Source organism: Dendrobium catenatum, unplaced genomic scaffold (genome assembly GCF_001605985.2).
Source record: "Dendrobium catenatum unplaced genomic scaffold, ASM160598v2 original_scaffold_274930, whole genome shotgun sequence".
NCBI lineage: Eukaryota > Viridiplantae > Streptophyta > Magnoliopsida > Asparagales > Orchidaceae > Dendrobium > Dendrobium catenatum.
Genome location: NW_021593325.1, coordinates 525,680 through 551,513, shown reverse-complemented (window position 1 = coordinate 551,513; position 25,834 = coordinate 525,680). Strand labels below are relative to the sequence as shown.

The 25,834-nt window shown below is 35.6% G+C and overlaps 2 protein-coding genes across 5 annotated transcripts in view; both read right to left on the bottom strand.

Annotated features, from left to right (window-relative positions):
• Window positions 1-14,358, bottom strand: part of LOC110098711 (putative uncharacterized protein DDB_G0271606) — a 50,775-nt gene extending 36,417 nt beyond the window's left edge. For 2 of the 4 annotated variants that reach the window (XM_020825618.2, XM_020825619.2), the window contains exons 1-7: window positions 14,129-14,357; window positions 13,046-13,146; window positions 12,089-12,318; window positions 11,848-12,015; window positions 11,155-11,512; window positions 10,929-11,072; window positions 3,626-3,778 (exon numbers count right to left, since the gene is read on the bottom strand). In XM_020825618.2, coding sequence (XP_020681277.1) covers window positions 3,626-3,778; window positions 10,929-11,072; window positions 11,155-11,512; window positions 11,848-12,015; window positions 12,089-12,318; window positions 13,046-13,146; window positions 14,129-14,195 — 1,221 coding nt within the window. In that variant the 5' untranslated portion in view covers window positions 14,196-14,357. Of the gene's footprint in view, window positions 1-3,625; window positions 3,779-10,928; window positions 11,073-11,154; window positions 11,513-11,847; window positions 12,016-12,088; window positions 12,319-13,045; window positions 13,147-14,128 lie in introns of those variants that run through there. The other 2 variants (XM_028692782.1, XM_020825623.2) reach the window with 2 other exon arrangements.
• Window positions 14,359-16,617: 2,259 nt separating this feature from the next.
• LOC110098695 (elongator complex protein 4) lies at window positions 16,618-23,160 on the bottom strand. The gene is made up of 8 exons (XM_020825596.2): window positions 22,903-23,160; window positions 22,577-22,821; window positions 22,427-22,496; window positions 20,112-20,268; window positions 18,996-19,062; window positions 18,659-18,818; window positions 18,464-18,555; window positions 16,618-16,929 (listed from the first exon to the last, which is right to left on the bottom strand). The coding sequence occupies exons 1-8, from the start codon at window positions 23,084-23,086 to the stop codon at window positions 16,762-16,764; spliced, it is 1,143 nt and encodes a 380-aa protein (XP_020681255.1). The 5' UTR covers window positions 23,087-23,160; the 3' UTR covers window positions 16,618-16,761.
• Window positions 23,161-25,834: the final 2,674 nt, after the last annotated feature.

Genomic DNA, 25,834 nt, shown 5'->3' with positions numbered 1-25,834 from the left:
GTCCTGGCCGACTACGCGATCGTCCAGGACGATGTGATCGTATAATCATCCTTAATTACTCTTATTCCTGAATTAATTTAGGCATAATTGTGTGATATCGTCCAGGCCGATCTCACGATCGTCCTGACCGATTTCCAAAAATACAGAATATCTAAATTGATTATGTCGGCAAATTTTTTTTGTATTGAGCCTATCGTCCAGGCGATTAGTTAATTACGGCTGCCTTAACAAGAAATCCTTATTAGAACTTCTTTTTGAACTCGATCTCCAGGCCGATAATAATACGTCCTGGCCGATGTGAGTAAAAACAGATATTCTAAATCTCTCAAGTGTGTGTAGGGTTACTTAACATCAGTCACTTCAAACATTTACAAATTGACTCAAGAAGGGAAAAATAAAATACAAGACTGACTCAACCCTAATCTACCAGTCTTGAGCTGATCCGATTTCCGTCCGATCTTTGAGTCCTGAAAAGTGCAGTGAAAAGGCAGTCGTAGTGAAACAAGATTTGTTTGCTATCATCAAAATACAAATCCAAAAACAGGTTTGGTAACAATCTCCCCTTTTTGATGATGGCAAACAAATAAAAATTAATTTCTAAACAGAATGCAAAACTAAACAAGCTTTTTTTTTACCAAACAAGTACAAACATAATAAACAAGTACAAGCATACTACTCCCCTTTTGACATCTCAAAAGGAGGAAACAGAAAAAAACTAAAGCAATGAAAAACACAATACAGAAAAGAAAGCAATCCAATAAAATAGAAACTAAAACAAAAAACGAGGCATCCAAGATCATCAGATGGAGGTGGAGGTGGTGGAGCCTGCTGAAAGTAGCATAGCAAGCTTAGTAAACTGAGCATTAAACCAGGCTATGTTCTGGTCGTGCTGCTGCTACTAGTGAGTAAAGCAGCTGTCAAAACGAGCTAAGTCCTCTGTGTGATGCTGCTCGTAGCGGGCAATGTCCTCAGAATGTTGTTGCTCCTGTTGCAACAACGTAACGTCGAAACGGGTCTCCCAACGATCAAATCTCTCCACTAACTGGCAAACTGTGAGTGCTGGCGAAGAGGAGCAGGATCAGGAGCGAGCCTCCTCCTCCCTCGGTCCCCCGAGGTCCTCATCCCTGGGTGGAGAACGAGTACTGTGAAGTTATTGAAGGAACTGTTTGAGTAAAGAAGAGTTGGGAGGTTGGAGGAGCAGGATATTGAAGTTGATATTGTATTTCAAACATAGGCTATGAGGCTCTAATACCACTTGAAAGTTCGATAGGGATGTTAAGCCCTATAGAACTGGCCCAAGACTAACCAAGAGGGGGTGAATTGATTTTAAAAATTTAAGCAAAGCTCAACAATATCACAAACCAAAAACCACAAACAAACAATGCGAAAATTTAAGTGCGGAAGTAGTAAAAAATAAGAACACAAAGGTTTATAGTGGTTCGGTCAACTCGACCTACGTCCACTCCCCGGAGGCGCCCTCCAGTATTGCACTACAATCTGACTCTCCTTATGCCCACCAGCTAGGCGGAGAAGCCTTTACAACACCTCTTTTTGCCACACTCGCAAGGCTAGAACCTTCCTCTTTTTGCTTCCTCCTGAAGCAGGCAGAGAACCTCGATCACTTGCTGAAACTTACCTCCCCAACCCTTCCAAGGAAAAGAGACTAAAGGAAGAAGAAGTGGAACATGCTTGGAGTAACCCCTTGTGAATCCCCTCACAAGCTCCCCCTCACAAGATCCTCTCTCTCTCCTTTAGGTTTTCACAGGTAAAGACAACAGCCAAGGATGTTCAAAAACGTTGAACTAAAGCTCTTAAATAGAAGAGCTTCAAAGGAGCTCATTAATTGCAAGTTGCCGACTTTATCGTCCAGGACGATATGTACATCGTCCTGGCCGATCAGTACAAATCTCAGAAGATCAGCCAGAGTATCGCCCTGAAGATGATCTTGGACGATTGAAAATTGGCTTGATCGTCCAGGACGATATCACTATCGTCCCGGCCGATCAGTTCAAATCAGAGGAAAATCGTCCTGAACATCGCCCTGAATTCAAGCTGGCCGATATTTATCGTCCAGGAGTAACTAAGGGTTTTTTGAATAGATCGTCCTGGCCGATCCTGCGATCGTCCAGGATGATGTGATCGTATCAATCATCCTTAATTACTTGATTCCTGGATTAATTTAGACATAATTGTGTGATATCGTCCAGACCAATCTCACGATCATCCTGGCCGATTTCCAAAAATATAGAATACCTAAATTGATTATGTCGGCAAATTTTTTCTGTATTGAGCCTATCGTCCATGCCGATCAGTTAATTACGGCTGCCTTAACAAGAAATCCTTATTAGAACTTCTGTTTTGAGCTCGATCGTCCAGGCCAATAATAATATCGTCTTGGCCGATGTGAGTAAAACCAGAGATTCTAAACCTCTCAAGTGTGTGTGTATGGTTACTTAACATCAGTCACTTCAAACATTTACAATTGACTCAAAAAGGGAAAAATAAAATTACAGACTGACTCAACCCTAATCTACCCAGTCTTGAGCTGATTCCGATTTCCGTCCGATCTTTGAGTCCTAAAAGTTAGTAGAGAAAAAGCAGTCGTAGTGAAACAAGATTTGTTTGTTATCATCAAAATCATAATCCAAAAACAGGTTTGTAACATCTATAATATACTGCATTGGTCAATTTGTTATGCTCTTCTAAAATAATTTCTTCCTTAAAATTCCATTTAATAATTTCTCAAAATGGTGCTTCCATCGTTTTAACAATGTCTTCAACTTTGACTAAAAGTTGTTTGACTACAAGCAAGATTTAAGTCAACTAGAGTTTAGTAAATCTTGTAATCCATATTAATAAATCATGAGTATATTAAATTTTGAAAATTGCTTAGCATGATAGCTATTAAATTTAACTAAAACTTGATAAATCTAGTAATACTATCCTCTCCAATAAACTACTCATTCCTATTGTAACCCGTTGCTATTATTAACCTTAACAACAAATAATAACTTATTACATTCCCCGATGTCCTTGGATTTTTCCTCTTGCCACTTAGTTTCTTGCAAACAAAAAACACTAATCATTATACCCACTAATTCCCTTGTCTTTCCGTCCAAAGTCAGTAAATTTCATATAGCATATCTAATCTTAGTTTTATACATAGTCTAACCCTTGCTCATTATTCATGTTCAGTTGTGGTGCATCACTTATTAAGTGATCCTAGCCAAACCTTGCCTATTTTTTATCACAACCAAGTAAGCCACATTACTTATGGGCTACATGCCTACATCCTAGTCAATCATTGCCAAGTTTTTATCACAATCAGGCTACACTAATACAGCTGGCATCCTAATAAGCTAAGCTTTTAGCTACTTATCTACAAAATTAAGTCAGGTCAATGGGAAAGGTGTGGCTTCTTAGAAATGCCCTAGCATTAGTAAAACTCAAATTTGAATTTATTTTTTTACCCGCCCTTGTTGATAATGGAAGTTGATGGAGATGTTTAGGAGAACATTAAATAATCTATAATTGTAAAAAGCATTCCGTGTTAAAAATAAATAAACTCTGCTCAACCAAAGAACCTGGCCATCTAATCTAAAGAAGCTAAAAAAGGATTACTTACCAGCCGCTTTTCCATGTTTGCTCTTCTGCTGACATATTCAATAGCAACAGTTGTACAACCTTCACTACTTTGTAGAAAAGGAGCACAGGCATTTACTTTATCACCAATTTTTTCTTTATACATAGAATAGTATTGATGGAAGGCCGGAATTCTCTGATTACAAACACAAATATGGTTAAAACAACATATACAATCGTTCATTTCAAAGAGAGAATGATGCTACTATCCAAGTGGTTGTAATTTTTGCACTCTTCAGACTACGTGAAAGATCAGCTGGAAAATAACATTGGTAAATGCCTCAAGTACGTTTTAATTTTAATACAAGAATAAACAATAGTCAAGATTAAGAGCAACAAATCAATTTAAGCAATAAAAAAATACCTTACAATGTTGGAAGAGGATTCTAGGAAGGGTAATTTGTGTAGTTTCATATGCAAAAACGATTAAGTAATAATTGAATGCTTTAAACACAGCTTAACTATACTTAAAACCATGCACCGGAATTTATTTTTACTACATGTCAGGACTGCAAGTCCATTGGTTAATCTCAAGTGCATCTCTTTGGCCTAAGCAAAGTTCACGTTTCTAATTCTTTAATCTATCTTGCATGATTCACATGAACTTATAAAAGCAAACTTTAATAATTCTCTATTTAATTTCGATCGTAACTCCTAGTAGTTTCACATCAAATAAACTTAAGGAAACAGAATAAAAATCGATAGGCATGGTCAGATATAGCTAATATAGTATCACTAAGCAAAAATAAATTAAAAACAAGGATTTATAAAGCAGGGTCCAAAGTACTCCAACAATTTAGCAGCAGAAAAAAAAAACATTCCATCATCATACAACATAACAATATGATGCCTCTTGACAAACAAAAAAATTTAGAAGATATTGATCTACAACACTGCTACCCCACAGACAGGAAAATACCATGAATAGAAAAAAAAAATTAACTTCTTCTCAAAAATATGATGTGATGAAAAATTAGTCAAATCATGATTGGAACCTCTATAAACCTTATCCTTAACTATTTCTGGATTATAATACATAGCCGGAAATTATTGGAGACAAACGTCAAACATAAAAAAAAACCCCATAATTATGCTAAAAACCACAAATTATTTAGTACAAGCTAAATCAACACGACCTCACTTAACAGAAATCTTCATGCAATATTAAAAAAACACGGGCACTGCATAATTCAATGTTGGATATAATACAATCTGTAATACCACTTAGACGCACATTAAATTTTGCAAATTCCATGTAGACACCAAGAATTGCATGATGATACGTCCCTAAGAACCTCAGCAAGAATGGCCGTACATGAGATCAATAGCCTTAAATGTGTTTCACTTTTTGTTGGCCCGTAATGCGGCATACAAAAAAAAATCTTGTGCTTGCCAGAATCGCACGTCGTCGCCATCTCGTGCACGTTCGACGTCGCGTCTCGTCACTTCTTCGCATGTCTCCGCTCACGGTTAAATGCCGAAGAGATGAAAGCCGCTGGGTGGAGCGATTCCATTCGGTCCCCTCTCGCGAAATCCCCCTGCCCTAGCCCGAGACCTCCTCCAACAACGTTCTCTCCCGTTGAGTCGGAAGCCACGACACTTTGATCGGGAGTTAGGGAGGGAGCTCTACTCACTGTGAAAGCAACTCCCTTCCTTCAGCGTGCTCCTTCGGCTCCTTAATGGTTGTCGTTCAACTCCACACCTTCAACGACCTTCCCATCCCGTCGTTTCGGGAGTTCCGACATTTTGATCGGACAAAACGACGGGAGCTCGCCCGATATAGAGGAAATTTTCACCCTTACACGCGATTCTTCGGCTCCTCCGTGTTGTCCGACTTTGCTCCCTTCAACGACTCCTTCCTATCCGACAGGAAGTCACGACATTTTGATCGGACAGAACAACGGGAGCTCGGCGCTTCTTGGGCTCCTTGGTCGCCGATCAACTTCGCTCATTCAACGACTCTCCCTTCCTGTTTGGATCGGAAGTCACACATGATCATAAGAGACAGCAGGAGGGAGCTGTCGTGAAGTTAACTTGTCCCCTTTCATGTCCTCCTTCGGCCAAATCCAGTAAATCTCTCAAACAAAGAGAATAGTAGAGAAGGGATTTTTTATTTTTATTTGTATTATTATTGTCATTAGTGAATAATAATGGTAATGATAATATTAATAATAATAATGATGATGATTATTGTTATTATTATTATTATTATTATTATTATTATTGTTTAAAAAAAAGAAAAAAGAAAAGGGGAGAGCCACTAGTGTTCTCGTACGGTACTGTTGAAGGCCCCATACACGCTCTTGTAGCGTGGTGGGATGAAAAGATGTACGGCCGCGGTGTCTAAGGACACCTATCATACACGCTCGAGTAGCGTGGTGGGAAGGCCCAGCTCTACTACATTTCTCTCAAATGGGGGATATGCTGGGGTGCTGCCGAAATTTTCACTGAAGTGCATAAAGCTTGGACAATAAGAAGACCTCACTTGAGCAGACTTGCAGAGGACCCATACGTGGACATGAATGCATATAACTTGAACTAAATGTGCGGACTTGTTCGAACAATAGAGAACATGACTTGAATTGAACTACAAGAAGTGGAACTTATATCCTAAAATGCACAATCAAGATCAAAATTCAAATGCTAAACAACAATTCAATGCATTCGAACAAATACAAGCAAACAAGCAGGGGACTCGTGACGAACAAGACCTCGATGTATACAAATAAGGAGCAATATTCAATTCATAACATCTGAGCAATCACAAACAAAGACCAATCATTAATACTTGAATACATAAGCACACAATGAATGATACTGGTTTATACAACGACAGATGTAGTAGACTTCTACAATAGTTCCTACGAGGTCAAAAGCCTTGCAAGTAAAACTATTAACTGTAGAATGTACGAGTATATCCCACATGCATTAATGAAGGCCAAAATACGAATGCAACAATGCTTTCAATGCATATGAATAATAATATTCAATTAAGTTCAAATAATGTCAATCCACTATAAAGAGTATAAAAGCCTTCAATATGCAACAACGAAGAACTTGAGACACAAGCAACAGTTTGTTTGTAGATTGAGATGGCAATTCTAGCATTTGATAGTAGAAGACCCATCTTTGCAAACAAGTACAATCAATAACCACCTGAGATTGATGAAAGGTGGATATGATGCAGGAATAATGGCTCTTCTACGAACACTTCCAGGAGGTCGTAGTGGATACAACGGGTCCCTGCAAATGAATACGAGCCGCTTGTGGATAACAACAGTGGATATATCGTAGGTACAACGAACCACTGTGGGCACAAGTATAGATGTCACCTACGACAACGGTGATTAAGATCTATGAGTACGTCAAGTACGAGGGCGACTCGACGTACGGAGAAAGACACATTCTAGCAGAATGAAAGGGATGTTTGAACAAATTAAAACTAAACTTCCAGGTATTCCAAAATTTATTCTTGGTCCTATCCTTAAGAAGAGAACGGCTCGAATGTCCACAAACACCGAAAGTAACAAATCTACTACACTAATGATCCTGAAAAGAGTCCCTTTCAAAGTAGTGGTCACAAAATCTCAAGAAGAGCCTCCCCGGTGAATGAGAAAGGGGGAGTCAACATTAAGATAATGGGATGCCTCGTGACATTCAGATACCGCCACCGGATCTGCAACACTTATACAAGCAGACATAAGGCGTCTACAATCTACAATGCACTACCACCGGATCTGCAACACTTATACAAGCAGACAGAAGGCGTCTACAATCTATAATGCACCGCCACCGGATCTGCAACACTTATACAAGCAGACAGAATGCATTTACAATCTACAAGGCACGGCCACCAGATCTGCAACACTCATGCAAGAAGACAGAATGCGTCTATAAGTTACAACGTTCCGTCACCGGATTCGTAACACTCGTACTAGCGGACAGAAGGCGCGTATAAGCTCTCAAATAAAATATTGTGTATTCAAATGGCAATTACCTACACAACTAAATTATTTCAAAATACCCCTGCACGTGCACTATAATTTGTATACACATAGGTATACTAAAGGGGAAAATACAATCTCGACCCGCATGGGCCCCGGCGAGCGTATTATTGGTACACACGTGACGCTAGGGATGCTGCGCGGGTCGATAAGTGAATTCAAGTTCGAATCCGATCCTTCTATTGAGATCAATAGAAGTCGACAGGATTAGAACCTTCAAACAAATACACGATTGTTATGACCGGTGTATTTATTTAAATGCATTCATATTAGGCCTTCAAGGTCTATAATCAAAAGACTTCACTAAATAAGAGCATAAAGCCTACGAAACCCGATCCTTCTAAGCAGGTAAATAAGAGTAGACAGGATTCGAATCATCGGATAAATATGCGATCACGAAATTGACTGGAATGTTTATTTACATTCATATCAGGTCTTCAAGGCCTTTAACAAAGAAAATTCACAAACAAATGCATGAAGCCTATGAAACCCGATCCTCCGTCGATAACTCAACGGAGTCGACAAGGTTTAATCAAATGGAAATGACCCCCTTTACCCCGATGATGGCCGTGTTGAATGTTTATCTCAACCGGAGGGGTTCACAAACATTTTCAAATGTCTCTCAAATATCCAAATGCCCATCAAAATCTAAACTCCACGAGAAATCTCAATTCCAAAATTATTTAAAATTTGAAAATCAACCATTAAACACTTAAAGCAAAATCATTCACACTCCGCAATAGTTTGCCATGTTGGACAAATTAAAATTTACTTCAGCTCACATAGAGTCAAATGCCTAGTTAAAAATATCACTATGATCCATTCTCAAACAATCTTCTGCCAATAAGGACGTTGTACGTATCCTCTAAACTGAGGCTTTCCCGCTAAATGGCACCGCAGGATAAACGGTTATGACCCGAGGCCCTCTGAACCGAGTGGTTTTGACGCCAAATGGCACCATAAATACCGGTTATGGCCAGAGCCAATACGTTTCTTATTGGCATCAAATCCTTGATATATGAATCAATAGGATATGATCAATAGGGCACAAAGCCCTCTGTTAGCTAAGGTGCACCCACCCAAGATCTACAAGGTCCCCTTGGACGAAGCAAATCATGGCTGCCGACAAGAATCCTTCTGTCAGGTTGGGTCAACTACCTCCTCTGACTAAGTAGACCAGAGACCATGATGGCCCGGGACATCGAAACCATGGGATCTTGATCGGGTCTATCATCCATTCCCCCACCATCAGCTTTAAGTGCAAGATGGTGAAATTTTCAATTTTAAATATCAAATCTCCAAATCTTCCAATCCTCCAAATTCCCAAATTCTCCAACTATTCCAAAAACTCATGCTGCTACTATATGCCAGATAACACGTATTTCTAAGTATTTGATTGATGACTAGCCTTAATCGAAAGTTCTCTCTCGTTATCGGGAGAGATAATTAACTATAGGGGCTTGCGCCTATAGGAAACCAGAACTCAGATTATAAAGTCCTCGCAAAATCAGAGCGAAATCTCTGGGTAGTGTCTTATCTACAAACCCATCTGCCTTCCAAAATTTATCGCGGAACTTAATCCGTTAAAACTCCCTCGCCAAAAGCAAAAGCAAAAAGCAAACAAACAGTCGCGGACGGAGGCCGAGGCCGAATTTTCGGAGCCCACACTTTTCTTTACAAGAGGCATTAATAACTATCAAATAAAACATATTTACATTCGCTTTTACACAAAGCTGATAGCAAGAAATTTAAGAATCAGTTGGTAATGTGTTGCTTCTGATGATAATTGATAACATTTGCATTATTTACCTTTCTACCTCAACTTTTATTCGCTGCAATTGTTGCAGCTTAATGGAGCAGACTTATATTGTACGAGTTCATCCTCACCATCAGTATACAACGAATGTTTTTACCCTATCCGTCCAACTGTTGCTATATCTGTCTCATTGTAACTAACTATTGCTTTAACCAGTATAAGTTACACATTCTGCATATTTATCGAACCATGGAAACATACGGACGGTAAGAAATCAGTTTCTTCAACATTCTCTCCGTTTCACCATCCTTTCTCTTACTGTTTGCTGAATGTCAAGTAAAAAAGCTTACAGTTTTTACGTTAGTTCTCAAAAACTGTCCATAATGTAATTTAGATTGGCACAGAAACCAAGCAACCGAAATTATAATCCACATGTGTCCCTTATCAACGTTGTGGATATACATGCACATATAAAGGAGAAATTATTGCGTGCGGAGTCTGGTTATGTCCGGACTCCAATAAAAATGTGACATGTGTCTTTGTACACAGTGTGTACAACTGTACACAATATATACAAATTACAAAATTATGTACATACTGCGTACAAAGACACATGTCATGTTTTTATTGGAGTCCGGACGGACTCCACACGTAATAATTTCTCCATATAAAGAGAATCATTTTTTGCAGTTTATTATGAAATGATGCTCAAGTCAAATTATAGCTGAAACAATAACAAAGGAATTCTACCCACAACTATTTTAAGAAAGGCAACTTGCAGCTGGAAAGTATTGGAGATGACATGCATAACTTTATTAAATCCAAGGATATTATACACAATATAAAAGAATATTTTGTTCATTAGAAGCTGCATCATTAAGATCTCAGATTTTGCAGCGGTAGAAGTAACATTGGCAGCATAAATGGGTAGCGACTGCACAGCATAATATGCTAACACCTATTAGGTGCCATAATACCCACTCAAACTATAAAAATTACCCAGACACTTGTAGCAATGCAAAATATACACCATAGCAGCAAAATTACGGACATATATGCGGAATGGCATTTCAACACAGCCTATTTGCCAGGCAATGAAGTTTATACGAATGAAATGTATTTTTCCCCCCAATCCTTAGTTCATACATTCATATTTTTAATAATATGAAAACTGATAATCTAAGCATATACAATATCACAGGAATGAGATTAAGGCTTCGTTTGGGACGGCTTTCTTTCTGCCTCTTAAAGCAACTTCCTAGTACAAAAATTTTAATTTTTTACTAAAAAACTGCTTTAAGAAGCAATAAGAAAGTCATCCCAAACAATAAGAAAGTCATCCCAAACGAAACCTAAGACTAACTGCACCAATATTGAGCAGAAAGCCAAAAATATTCCATTCATTAGAGCGACACATAACCAAATCAAAAGCCAAACACCTACGTAACCATTAGATCGAAAGTTTGATGCGCAACCTACTAGTCATCAATTTTATAACAAGCATATAGAATTATTAAATTAGTTACCTTTAAGAAGACCTTCAATGCTCTTTCAAGTGCATCATTAGCTATCTCTCTACCACCGTTAGCATCCACAAAATCCACATAACGAATCCAGAACTCTAGGTAATTAGCACAAGGAATTAAACATCTCTCATAAAGTTTAACAGTCTGTAAATAGAAAAATGGAGCTTTTCAGAAGATAGCCAAGAAAAGAAACGCCCAAAAGGTATAGCATCAAGACAATTTTTACCCAATCAAAATTTCCTTGCTCCTCAACGAAAGTAAGATATTCATGCCAATTCTCAAGCTGGAACTCATCAAGTGGCTTGACATGAAAATATTGTCTCTGGATATGAGCCTCAAAGCAGCTTATACTTTTATCTAATTGACTAGATTTATGGTGCAATAGCTCACCAATCGATAAATATTTCTTCAAATCTTCAGGATCAGCAAGGCATTGACTAAGAAGATCCACAGCATCTGAGATTTCCGAATACCCACAGCCCTTCACATGTGTCATTTCACAGTCAGGAACAGCTTCTGGTGGGGTGGATATTGCATTTTGGGATCCCATCTGTTCTTCCAACAGAGCAACCAATTTCTTAAAGCTGAAAACAATCAAGATCTACCATCTGAGCACATGCTAAAACAAAGAATAAATACAAAGGAATAAAATTGTTCAAATAAGGTCAAAACTACAGAAGCAAAATGCACAATCAACCAACTTCAGATCTAATCCTTCAGAATCATATCAACTTAAAATAAAATATGATTGCCCGATATGAAGCAAAGGATGATGAACATATTTGTGAAGTACAATAAAAGCACATAACTTCATTTAAACTAGAACTTCATCAAATTTCAACACACTAACTAGTGGAAGAAGAAATGCCATCCAGGTTATGAAACTAAAATGCAATCGAAAATGAAACCAGTTGGATACCTTTCATAATAGCTTTGCAACCTTCTCGTAGGAAACCTCAAAGTGTTAATATAAATATGAGCTAGTCGATCCCACTGCTTTTGACAATACTCAAATTCGATATATTTATCCCATAGCAGATGGCACAAATAGTCCTTATCAACATAAGATAAACCTCTCTGAAAAAGTCTGCATAACACACTGAAGGTCAAAAATATGCCCCTTAAAAGCAACAGTAAAACATATCAGTCATCTGAATTACCGTCTAACATCAGAAGGATCCTCAAATGATGATATAGCAAAGTTACAATAGCTGAGCCAGAGATGAACAGAGTATGAAGCAATCTTCACTGCCCGTTCATAGAGTTCATCCACCTCATTCAATGTGCAAATGCGTGCCTTGTGCCCCGCATATCTTGTCCAATATCCATAACATAATGGAAACTCTGACAAAAAGGAATCATAGACAAAGCAGATCTTTTGTATGTCGTCCTATCATCATCATGGCAAGACATTATCAGGTGTTCAGCCAAAGGTTATGCAACATTAAAAGTATCATGATATAAAAGAATTGTGATACACTAAATATAGTGACATGTTATCATGAAAAATAAATAAGTAAACACTAGGCTATGCTCATTACACAGGAAATGACTTAACCAAGCATTTTACAAAATAGATGTCTACACATCAAAGATTGATATCCGAAACTAATAATTCATTTCACACTGAATTAGTGGAAGGCAAATACTACTTAGTAAGGCATCTTATCCCCCTTCACCCCACCACACACACACACCCACAAATCACCACCCAAATGCATGCAGAAAAGAAAAACCAAAGAAGGGAAACAGAAAGATAACCAAACTATCGAAAGTACCTACATTTCAAATAAAACCCTTGAAGATCCTACATAAGACTTCAGATTAGGGTTCCAAATGATAGAGTCAAAAGAATATCAACCCAAACTCAGGGAAATATTCTAAAACTACTTAGCTTTATCAGTATATAAAATGTGAGGCGTGGCATTAAACTCATGTCATATTGTATAGCTTAGCGCGCCATGAGTAAACATTTTAATGACTAACTTCCAGTTAGTCACTCAGAGTGCGTGAAGCTAAGCTGAGGAACAATATTCAATAACATGAAGATTTTTTATAAACAAAACATACGAAAAATCCAGATGTTCGACAAGCATGACTAAAGAACCAACACTTACTGGTGAAGTATTCTCAACATCTGCTACAAGCAGCACCCAAGCATTGAAGTTAGCTTCAGAACTTTCTAATAATGATTTAACTCTATCTTCAATGGAGTCCACTGCACAAAGAGGAGAAAGGACATCATACAAGAGCAATATTTTGCTTATGTACTTCTAAGGATAGGTTGCTCCAATATCTCAAATCTGTGTGATGTAATGATATGCAGTTTCTCAACTTGAAATGAAAGTATCAACCTTGAATTGCTCTCTAAATAAAGATTTGCTTGTGTTTTATAATATAAATTATTGTAAGCACTACCATTTTTCTTAAATTCTAATATAAAACTTATAAAGAGTGCAAGTTTGAATAGTCAATATAAATTATTAAATTATTGTAAGCACTACCATTTTTTCTTAAATTCTAATCTAAAACGTATAAAGAGTGCAAGTTTAAGTAGTCAGTAACGCTAACTTCCCCACATCAAATCTTTAATTGCATCCCTAAGTAAAATAATTTCAAATATCCAGAATAATTATCAACATTCTTAGAGAAAAATATGTATTGCAATGGAACCGTATTGTGAAACATTAATCAAACAACACTAAACAGATTTAGCAGCACTTGCAATCAAATTAAAAACTACAAACTCAATAGAATCCCGCAAGCACTGAAAACTAAAATTTTGGGAGAATTTTTCACAAGTTTTAGCACTCATAACTGCCTGGCTACTGGACTTCATGAGAAAAGAAAGTATGTAGAAGCTGACAGCCCAAATCTCTGGCAGATTTACGCTGCAGCTCAGCATTTCATGAATTATATGATATTTTCGAATCTTAATGAAAAAGAAGTAAACCAATTTGTTGAGGTTACTGTTTCTAACTGGGAACAGTACAACCAACGCCATGCCCCACAAACTCTTAAAACCTAAACCACGAAATTCGAAATGTTTCTCCTGCCCATCAGAAATAACATAAAACACTATCGATTCTCAATCGTTCATCAGTCCACGCAAAGACGCCAATTTCAGCAATGTTTAGACATTCAGAAAACATAAATAAATAAATAATGTGAACAAGCATGAGAGAGCAGCAGCAGCAAACCGTGATCCATAGTTGTAAATTCCTCGGCTCGATCCTCCTGCATCGGCTCTCCCTCTTCCTTCCACATTCACACCAGAATACGAGCCTCCATGCAAATTTCAAGCGGCGGATTCAGCCCTTGGGACCGTCACGACTTCGTTTGATTGCCCAAACAATATGGAGGAGAATAATCCGATGCGAGTAAATATTGTGAGAAGATAAATAAAAAGATATCGCGCATGATGATTTTTTTTTGTGGGAGGATTTACAAATATATATCATAAATTTCTCTGACTTTAGAAATTTAGCATTATGTTTATTTATATAATATTTAAATCTATATATTATATAAAATCATTATTACTATTAACTTATTTAAAATAAAATATACATTTAATATATTTATTTGATAGCATTTAGATAATAAAGTTATTCTTTAAGTAAATAAAAAGATTTAGAGTTTAGCTATATAAATAAATAAAAATTAATAGTAAGTATGTTATTCCCACTTGTTTAATATTAAGTCTTAAAATTATTAAATTATTGTTTAATTTTTATACAATATAAATGTTAATTGATTTACATTTATTTACTGATAGAGTTGGCAAACAAGTAGTATTTAATTTAATGAGATTTAATATCAGGTAATCAAATTTATAAATTCTGATTATGTAAATCCTAAAACTGTTTGGTATGATAAATATTAAATCCTATTAAATTTTAAGAAATTGTTTTAATACAATTTTTAATTTTATATAGATTATATATAATATGAAGAATACATGTTAATTGCATCAACAAGTTAGTTATAAATCAGATAATAAACATCACACAAAATCAAATTGAATACTAATTACACCAATAATATTAACTATTATACTACTACTTAACATAATAATTATTTAAGAATTTTTAAGTGTTATTTAATAAATTCTATACTACTATATCTATACATCAACAAATTCATTATTAATTAATAATAATATTTACATTACTAAAACATCTAATTATTTAATTTATATTTCAATTTATATCATTTAAGCTAATAGATAATTCATAATTAAGATAAGTCATTTTCTACCATCGCCGGGAGGCTTAGTCTTGTCTAGGGTTTGCTTTTCATTTAAAAATATTAAAAAAATATCAAAAAAAAAAACTTCTTAATCTATTAATTTCTCGGTCAGCCACTGGAACAATATTACGTCCTCTGACTACGATAGCTACGTTCGGCCACAAAAACATTGTCGCCACTGCTCTTACTTTTTACCGCGCGGCCCGACGACTTGACCCTAGCGGAACCGGGAATGCTGTGTTCGCGATTTTTCGTAATGCTCAGGTATTTGCTTAGTATTGTTTGCAAAATGAAAATGCAGCTATGCTGAAGCCAATACGATCAAATACCTGGTTGTACCGAGTTTTTCTACAACTCAGTACAATCGATACAACTTGGTATATTGGCTCAGGATCTTTGCTCGGTATTCTAGAGATTTGCTCGGTATTGCTAGGTATTTGCTCGATATTGTTAGAAAAAACTAGGTACAACTCGGTATTGCTAGATATTTGAAATATATCCAAAAGAAGATGGGATGTTGTTCGGCTCGTCAAGGATTTAAAAAAATGCACGTGCAAGAACCCAAAAAACAACGGGTCGGGTCGGCGTCTTCTCTTCATTCTACGTGGCGCTAAAACATTGATGGCCGAACGTAGAGGAGCGTACGTTCACTGGACCGAATAAAAGTTCCAGCCACTGCCACAAATAAAGAGTATATACAATTTATACAATCAATATTCAAAGAAACAACTTTTCAATATCATTACATTATTCAAATATAAAAGGTACATAAAGATTATCGAAAGAGGTCGCTCAGCTGCTCAATTTAAACAAGTTTCTCAGTATTCAGAAATTCATTCTTACACGTCCAGGCTTCTCGTCTGTCAAAACAGCCATTTTTTTAAGAAACAACAGCATATCCTACTATCACAGCTCTAGTCAAAGGTGGAGCAATAATTATTTATCTGCGGTCAAAAATTTTTAATTTAAAAATACCATCAAACTTTAGAGTTTTAATTTTTTTAAAATATCTAACTTAAAATTTTCATATCTAATTTAAACTTATTATTATTATTATTATTATTATTATATAGTAAATTTATGTTTTTTTTAAGGGAACGGAAGTATCAACCTGCTGCCATCCACGAAAAAGAATCTTGGCGGAGTAAATAATCCCTCGACGGGCCTAGCGGCAAACAACCCCACAGGTGCCGGACCACACATATTTTCTCCTAACTTGAGGAGTCGTGCCGCTTGAGAGGAGAATCGAATGTGGGTTGGGGGATTCCCAACCAAGTCCGCCCACCAAGCTAGCTAAGCCCGGTGGGGTAAATTTATGTTTTCAAACAACTGATGTTCAGCTCGATAAATAAATGAGTCAACTATGAACAGTAAACTCATTTGTTTACCAAGCGTCAGCTTAAACAACAAGAACCCGCCCAAGATTAGCTTCCCCTAAAGAGAATACAACAACGGCATCAAATCTTTATAGAAGTGATAAAATGCACAAATGCAAGTAACAAGGACAAAGATTACTTGAATCACTCTTCAGATTGACATGTCCTGCTGAAAAGAAATCCTTGGGCTACTAGGATTTCATATGCTAGAAATCAATGGAAGAACCTTTCAATGATCCAGAACAAGGGCCAGCAGTTCCATAGGAAGTCCCACTTGATCCTTCCACCGGAGCCTGATTCAACCTTTCCAGGACCAATGATCTACGCCGCTGCAGCTTTAATGAGAATGTGCTTGCCTCCAGAATGACTGGAACCTGCATTTCAGTTTATAGTGATTATATCACAATCTGAAAAACACTATATTTGATTAAGGCTTCGTTTGGGGCTGCTTTCTTACTACTTCTTAAAGCAGCTTTTTAGTACAAAAATGTTAATTTTTATACTAAAAAGTTGCTTAAAGAAGCAGTAAGAAAGCTGTTCCAAACGAAACCTAAATTCTATACGAAGTGAATTTTATGATTGCTTGCTTTTCAATTAAGGACCTGAACCAATGCTTATTTTTGTCACTATTATAGAAATCTTGGATTCATAAGCAATGTTTCTCGACTGAACAACAATAGTAAAAGATATGAACAAGAACTGAGAAAGTGGCATTTCTTTGTTCCTCATGTCCAGAAACTTCTGCTTTACTGATTGTCAATGCTTATGCCTTGATCATCGCTGCACTAAAACCTCCAAATAGATCCCATCAGAAACATAAATTATGACGTTGCACAGCTTACAAAATCAAGGATTGGCCAAAATTTCGAGCTAGGAATTCTATGTAATTGAACCAAGCTCACAAGCATGTTGAAAAGTGTCGCATTTATAGCCACCAGATTACTGCCACTATAAAAATACATTGAAGAAAGTAGTTCTACACTGTTAAGCCCGTGAGGCCCACCGGGGTTGGGGAGGCGGAGCGAGTAAAGAGGGGCAGCATAGAGAACAACCATGTGGGCGGCAGCATGGGGAAGCCAAATGTGGAGCCCAAGCAAGAAAAGGGGGCAGCATGGGGAGCCAAGTGGGCGGTAGCATGGGGAAGCCAAATGTGGGGCCCAACTCAATATTAATTACCTATCAAAGAAGGGGAAAACTTAGGAGGGAGTAATGCTAGAGAGCTCATAGACTAATTATTCTGTGCGGACACCGAACAGAAAGAACCGACTGTATTTATTACACTTTTGTTGACTTTTTGCTACGCTTTTGCAAAAGAGCAATAAATATTTAATATTTATCAAATAATTGAAAATTTGTTGCGCTTTTGCAAAAGGACAGTAAAAACGCATTTATAATTGAATATTTGCAGCCCTTTTACTGCGCTTTTTCAAAAGCGCAGCAAATTCGGACGGTTCTCTCCGTCCGGTGTCCGCATAGAATAATCTCTCGGGCTCAGGGGGGGTTCAGGATGATTTTTCTAGAGAGCAGTTTGGAGAAAAAGGGGGAGCAACTATTGCTGTCTAGAGCAGGTTTCAAGGATATTCTTATGTGGAAGAGTAAATCTACCTCTCGAAGAGTATATTAAAGTTATATTTCTTTCCCGTATTAAGTTGTAGTGTTTTTGTTCTCTGTTTTTAAGGGTTGTCTTGCTGTTTTCTTGTACGGGTGCATTGTATTTGCTGTTTTCTTTGATTTGAGGGTGTTGAAATTAGTGTTTCCCATCTTTTGGTGTTGTTTTAGTGAAAATTTTATTATTTTCTGGGTTCAAGTCCTATCATACACCTACTTAATTTTTGGGAAAAAAAACCCAAGGCATTCAGTAGAATAAGTGTCAAAAACTAAAGGCAAGATGCAAGCACAAGAAGATACCTGAGAACTGATCTGAGCCACTTTGTGCACATGCAAAAGGCCAACCATGTCCTGGTACCCAGTCAGGAGCTTAGCCAAATCCTTGTCCTCGTCTATTTAATGAAAAAATTTACAAAAACTCAAAGAACATTAGTAATTAAATCTGCAACTTGTCAAGAAAACAATCATGAATATGATGTAAGCAGAAGAGTATGCCTGGAATAGCTCTAACAGAAAGAAGCGTGTCAGCCAAGTGCTGCCATCTCTTAGAGAAGGAAGGTGGAAGAATAAAGCTTGGGAAAGTTATGATAGCAACTGTTTTGGAATATCGCAGCATTGCTCGCAAAGATCTGACAAAGGAAACCATATCCCAATCCTACAATAATTTATCCATAGAAGTAAATGGAACATAAAAATACGTAACATTGAATAATGCCTGAGAGAGAACATGTTTCCTAACAGAAGCAAACCTTTTGGTGAAAAAAAAAAGATCATTTAGTTTAGTGAGTCATTGTATAAGCTGTGGAATTGAATAGAAGTAATGAACACTCACAGAGAATCCACATTGTGGAGCGCATAGTGATTGTATAGCTATACGACCAGCAAGTCCAGCGCCATTTCTGCAATGGGAAACCTAAAATGAGGTAATTCAAAAAATGTGATCCGACAGTAGGGATACTGATTAGCATAAACAGAAACTGCTTACTGGAAAATAATCTCATCATAAAACCACAAAAGCATGGCTGGTCTATAAACCATACAAATTAACTAAGGTATTAAGTTTTAATCTTATAATATAATAATTCCGAAGAACGATTGGAGCAGCCTCAAGTCAACAACTGTGAAATAAATTTGGTTACTGTTAAATTCAAAGAATCGAAGAGGGAAATGCTTTATTTTATTATACTAAACTATCCCTATTTATAGATCTATACAAAATATTTTAAAAAAGAAACAAATAACTACAAAATCATGCATAATTACATTAATATAATCCTTCCTAAATTAGCCACCCAAATATAGAAGGAGATTGACGTGATTCAGGTGAGCCTCCCATGGATCCCCATGCTGGCCGTAGGATCAAAGGCCAAAAGACGGTTGAGATTTAACAGCGTGATCCAGGTGAGCCTCCCATGAATCCCCATGTTGGCCTTGGGATCAAGGGACAAGGGATAGCTGGGATTTAATAGTTACAAAGTACGACCAAGATCATTAGGGTACACAAACCAAAATGGGAAGCACTAATAACAGTATTAGCATACAATATTACGACTCCGTTTCCTTTTCCGTATGTCTCTCTATGATTCTGGATACAGGTGGAGCAGAAAAGGCAAAACCCAAGGAAATAAACTAATCACAGGAAACCCATGTAGAAACTTCAAACTCTGTTAATTTAAGCTTTATAAAAATAAAGTAGAAATGCTCTTTTGAAACAATAAATTAGAAGGACAGTAGAAAGAAAGGACGGTGATAAACACAAGCAATCATATTTTTAGGGGAACTCTATCAACAACTTATACAAAAAGTTACGTAATAGTTGATAATGTTATGATTTTGCAAAGTAATCATTACACAGATTCCAGTTTCACTACACCCAATTTAGTTAAAATGTGATATAAGGAAATAATTATCAGACAAATTTTCTCCCATATATAAAATTGGTACCTACCCAGGTAGTTTAGATAAAAATGAGGAGCAGCGTTCACGAAGAGGTGCAAGATTTGAAAATTTCTGAATGGATATACAGTCAACGTTTTGTGCACTCAGCATATGCCTTTCAATAGACTTGCGCAGATCAAAGTTGTTGCCGAATTCCTGCTTAGAATCTGCACGCAGCAAAGGATTTAATTTTATTTTCATCAAGTGGCGAATGTCCCTAAAAGCGCAAAGTCAAACAACCAGTGAAACAGGAATAGCTTTCTTTCATATGATGCTTGTTTTCTGCCATTTTTAGTATAGTAGAAACAAACTTTCCCATAGATAATACCACAAAGTCATCTTTTCTCCTCAATCTTCTCCAGGTTTTTGTGCAGTTTATCTTACACACCATACATCATGAGCATATTTCATTGACATGAAATTTACCAAAAAAGAAACATAAGAAAAAAAAATTTTATCTAAGTCCAACTATGAAACTAGCAAGCTAGTACTCTAAGGATTACTTTGACATTGAAGTTAATAGTTGCAGAAGTTCAAAGACGGTCTTTTTATGGTAAAAACATCAATATAATAACATTCTGACCAAATCACAATTCCATAATGATACCACCAATTTTGAAAAACTCAAAGAACACAGATCCAACAACCAAATACATGGCGAGAGAAAAACTAAAATTATATTTTAATATTCATTGTTCAACATTATCTAGGGTCCCATTTACAACCTTCAAATGACCCAAAATAAGAAGCTATTGGAAGAATCAAGTAAAAATAGAAGGTTTCGATACATCAAGAAAAAATTCCAATGTTTTCTATAAATTCAACTATCCATGATCCAGCTCGATGCTAATGTGATCCCCCTAAATCACAAATCTATGAATTTGGTTGTTTCTTCTATTTTAATACTATAGCATATTTCTATGCCTTACACTCTAGTGATCTTAAGGCCAAAATTTACTATAAAGGCTTTAATTCTTGGATATGCACATCACATATAAAATTTTATCCATTATTCTAACTTTTATTGTCTTAAAGAAACAGTACATATCATAATAATGGCATATACAAAGGGCAACTAATTCATGTCATCTTGCGTATCTTTTACATGCCTCGCTTAAGACTTTGTTAATCCTTGATGCAATCTAATTGATTAAAAAATCATTTTTAACCCCAAAATTACTTCTAATACTACTCACTATCTCATTATATTTAGCAAACAAATCAAATCTCACAGTACTCATCATAAGCATTAGTTTCCACATTATTTCATCAATAGCAGTATCTAATTATAACTCTAATTGTGGTAGAACAAAATTTGCCGATCATTCAGGTACAAAACTAAACTGATAAATTCACTAGCCTTTGATTCCTTACAGTATCCAGTAACACCACTACAAGACCTGCCAGATTAATTCCCTTGTAATTACCATAATCCAAATATCTCTTTCTTAATTATTGCCTCAAAATATTCTCCCGGGTAAGTTGGCATCGTCTAAGTCTTTGAGATTAAAGCAGGATTAACTCATCATGTTATTCTATTATCTCCAATTATTCTCAATAGGTACCTCATATTAAATTATAGCTTACCTTTAAATCTAACTTAATTTCAATTGCTCTGAATAAATCTAACATAGAGTTCAAAATTTCAAACATTTTGCTCTTCTACAGAATTTTCTATCTTAAGTATAGTTCAATATTTTTTAAAAATAGAACAACACTTCTTCTCTTGATCTATTCATATTACAACATCTTATTATCCTCGCTTTTACCATGCATGACTTGATTAAAGTGTCTAGATCTCCTTCCTCTTGCATTGATTTATATAACCCATCTTCTCCTTCTTTAAAACCTATTTTACTATATAATCATCATAAGTCGTACTTCGACCTAAAATTTAGCTTACTATGTAATTGATTTCTCAATGTTAATTATTTTTTGTCATCCATCAAAAGCACACTTTTTTCTCAATTCTTATCCATATCTCGTCACTCACCAAAAATCCTTGGCCTAACATGTCTTTTCAATGTACTTCTTGAATACAAATAAAAAAGAACATATGGATATTAATCTCCATTGAGTAACCATACGTTAATTTGCATCTAAGTTATAAAATCTTCATCTTCATGATTCATCAATAGGGCATACAAAAATAGAACATTTTTATTTGCTCTGGTTAGTCTGATATAAGGAAAATATGGTAGAGTTTAAAACAATACCAAATAACAACATCAAGAAAGGTACCAAAAAACATGAAACACTTCATAATCAAGCAGCAGGATTTCAGCAGAAAAAATGCAGCTTTCTGCATAAAGTTAACAAACTAACCTTTATTGTGAGCATCAGAAAATTGCTGCTCCCCAAAGTACTTCTTGTATTGCCAGGCAATTCTCAGGCCCTTCTCCAGAACAACAAAATAAAGCCAATCACCAAAGTTTATCAAACTTAAAAAGACAAAATAACGAGTTAAATTCAAACCTGATCCTGTTCATCATGACCCGGTCCTGGTGCCCGCTGTCTCTCCTCTTTGGACGCCGCAACGGGAGCGGGTAGTGTCCCAAGAAAAGCCCTTGGCTCCTCTGCAGGAGAGGCGAAAAGAAGAGGTTGGCAGTGAACTACACCCTGGGCCATGAAGTTTCTAAGCAACAGAAGGTGGTGTGGCGCCTCCGCGTCCTCCATCACCATCACTAAACTTCCCAGCAGAAACCCGCCTCCTAATATCCCTATAGTACAAATCAAGATACAGCAGGACCATGAGGATGTTGTCAAGACGAAAAAGAAGAGACGGAGGAGTAAATGTTAACTGTCTAGGTCTGGTATGCCAGATGAAACGAAAGCAGCGCCTCCGGAGCCTATTCTACTTCCTGGAGTAGGAGAAGAGGCGCTTGAAGCGGCCGAAGTCGAAATATTTCGAGAGAAGCTACTCGATCGGACGGTTGGCGTCGTCGCCATGGCATCTCCGGCCAAAGGCGGGCGATTGAAGGCCATGACGAAAGCACGAGTGGACAATATACAGGGCTTTGAGCCGGGCTTGTCATAGCGTTCCAAGGGAGATGGAGGTTTTGTTTGCGGCGGTTTGTTATTATTATTATTTTATTTTTTTTAAGTTTCTTTCTTAAATTTTATTTGAAATAATTATTTATTTATTTTTTTATAAAAAAATAATAATATTTAGAATACAGTTTTTTATATTTTTCACATTTTTGTCTACATAAATTTATTTTTTTTAATTCAGATTTAAAATTGTTGCTGAGAAAAAAGTTTTGACAAGTAAAATAGAAAATTTAAATTTCCCCAAAAAAAATCTTATGATTCATTTGGAATTATTTTTTGCCACTTCTTTATTATTATTTTTTACAAATTTTTATAGTAGATAGGTGTTTTAAAAGGCAAAAAGAAAACTGTCACAAATAAAGGCTTTTGAAATTATGCCTAAGGGTTTTTTAAGGCAAAATTTTTATTATTTTTTAGGACTTTCTAGCACAAAATGGTTGGAGGAAAAAGAAATACAATGTAAAAAAAATGCACTATTCTTCTTTATTTTTTGATATTTGATTGAACATAAAGTAAAATAAAATAAAATCATAATGTACTAGAAACTCCCTGTTACATCTCATTTTACACGTAAACGAAACCCGTTAGATTTGAGTGAAAATAAATTTGCGGATGCGAGAAAAGCCTACGATAACCCTTGTTCTTTTCATCCTTATCGTTGCAGAACCATCGTCATTTCGGAAGCTTTTGATCTTCTCTATTTCATCGTGGCTATTAGACTTTGACGCTTAACGTAAGGTAGAGTTCTTCGGCTCCTTTGATATTCCACTTCACTCCGACATTTTTTGCTGGGCTTTGTGATTTTCTGATTCGATTTTGTTTTACTTGTTTATTTTTGCACGATTCTTCATTTCTTCTTGCATTTTGTAAGCTATTTCTTCACTTCCCAAAAATTAAGGACTACATTTGTTTATGAAGAATGTTGGCTTTTAAACATATTGAAGACAAGTATTTATAGTTGTTTATAACTTTTTTTTAGATGTGCTTTTGTAAATGCACAAAAGATTATTTTTTTTTCTTGTGTATGACATAGTTTTGTAAATATATTTTCTTTGAAGAAAAATGTAGAATTGTGATAGTTCTTTTAATAATATTATTTTTATAAATGTACACAATTTTTTTAAGTATCATGAAATTATCATTATTAATATGGACTCGAACTATTTTGATCAAAATAGAATATTTCCTCTTTACTCTACCAACACCAAATCAAATGACCTCTAAGTATTTATAATATATTGATTTTACTTTACTCTGTATACACCCAATCCAACATAAAAAACTAATTCTCATGCATTCACTTTACAGACAGTCAAACAGTCTCAAAGTACTTACTTTATTCTGCATTCATTTTTCAACCAACCAAACAGCCCCTTAAAAAACGTACAAAAATAGTGGTCAAAAGTTATCCGAAATAAAATCTTAAGTAAAAAAAAAACTGTCTTATCAAATACTTTTTCAAAATCAACTTTTTATAGACAAATATTTGAAATAGAGATTAAAAAAATGTCTTTTCAAATAAACATTATATTTCACAAAATGCTTCTCTTACCACAAAAAGAAGTAAAGAAATTGTTCCAAATAAAACCCATACAATGGGGCTCACACGTGAGCTAATTTATAAATTAGCATTACCCGTGAATACTCGGAGTTTAATGGAAAACTTCTAGGGCTCATTTTGAGGATTAAAAATCTTATTAAAATATTTAAAAAATATAAAATATCATATTTAAGAGTATTTTGAGGGAGTTTTGAAAGTTTAGGCATTAATTCATTAATTGTCTCAGCTTAAGTTTTTAAGTTTTCTATTTTATTTTTTAAAGTTTCTTTCTAGGGCTTTTTTTAGACATTTTTCTTATAATTTTTTTAAAAAAAATTAGTACAAAAATTTTATGAATTAGAAATTATGTTATAGAAAGCTTCTTTAAAAAATAGAAAACTATCCCAAACAAAGCTAAGTAAATTTTTTTTCTCAAAAATATTTTTTTAAAGGTAAAAGTTTGAGTGGAGGAATTAAAATATCATTTAAGGCCTCTTTCATTAGAGGGTTAAGGTCATCATGAGGGTTTCCCCAAAGAGGACTGTTTGGGAAGCTAGATTAGATGGAAATGCTATGAATACACATTAATTTTATGCATTAGGTTGCATCATTCTTTAGGGTGTCTGTGATTATAGAGATTACATCATGGATGAATGTATGAAATTCATAATTGATTATTGACCAACACATCTTATTAACTAATACTTCACTTTAACAATGAACATTCAAAACCTGTCTTCATGATCTTCCCTCTTATAAGATGAACGACTTAGGTATTTCCTATCATAATTTGATGGTCGCTAAACCATTTAAAGGTGTTTACTTCTACCAATGAAAAAAATATATTTTATTTAATAACCTTAAATTTAAATTCAATGAAATTCCAATAAATTAGCTGATGGAGCGCTATGGCACTGAGCTGGTGATATGTGATATGTAATTTAAGACTGATTCTTGATAACATGATTGAGATGATTGCGATTGATTTTTGTAGAATTAGTTTACAAGACTTAATACAAGAAAAATATTGTATGTAGCAATATGTCACGTCTTACTTATATATGCATATAACATAAACATACATGATAAATTATATAAGTGACATAATATCATATAATATGCGTATGATATAATACATGAAT

Coding starts and splice junctions, on each gene's coding strand:
- LOC110098695 (XM_020825596.2), bottom strand. CDS start 23,086: ATGGCCTTCAATCGCCCGCCTTTGGCCGGAGATGCCATGGCGACGACG. Junction 18,556..18,658: donor TTCTGTTAGAGCTATTCCAG/GCATACTCTTCT, acceptor TTCATTAAATAG/ACGAGGACAAGGATTTGGCT. Junction 16,930..18,463: donor TGGCTCAGATCAGTTCTCAG/GTATCTTCTTGT, acceptor ACTGAAATGCAG/GTTCCAGTCATTCTGGAGGC.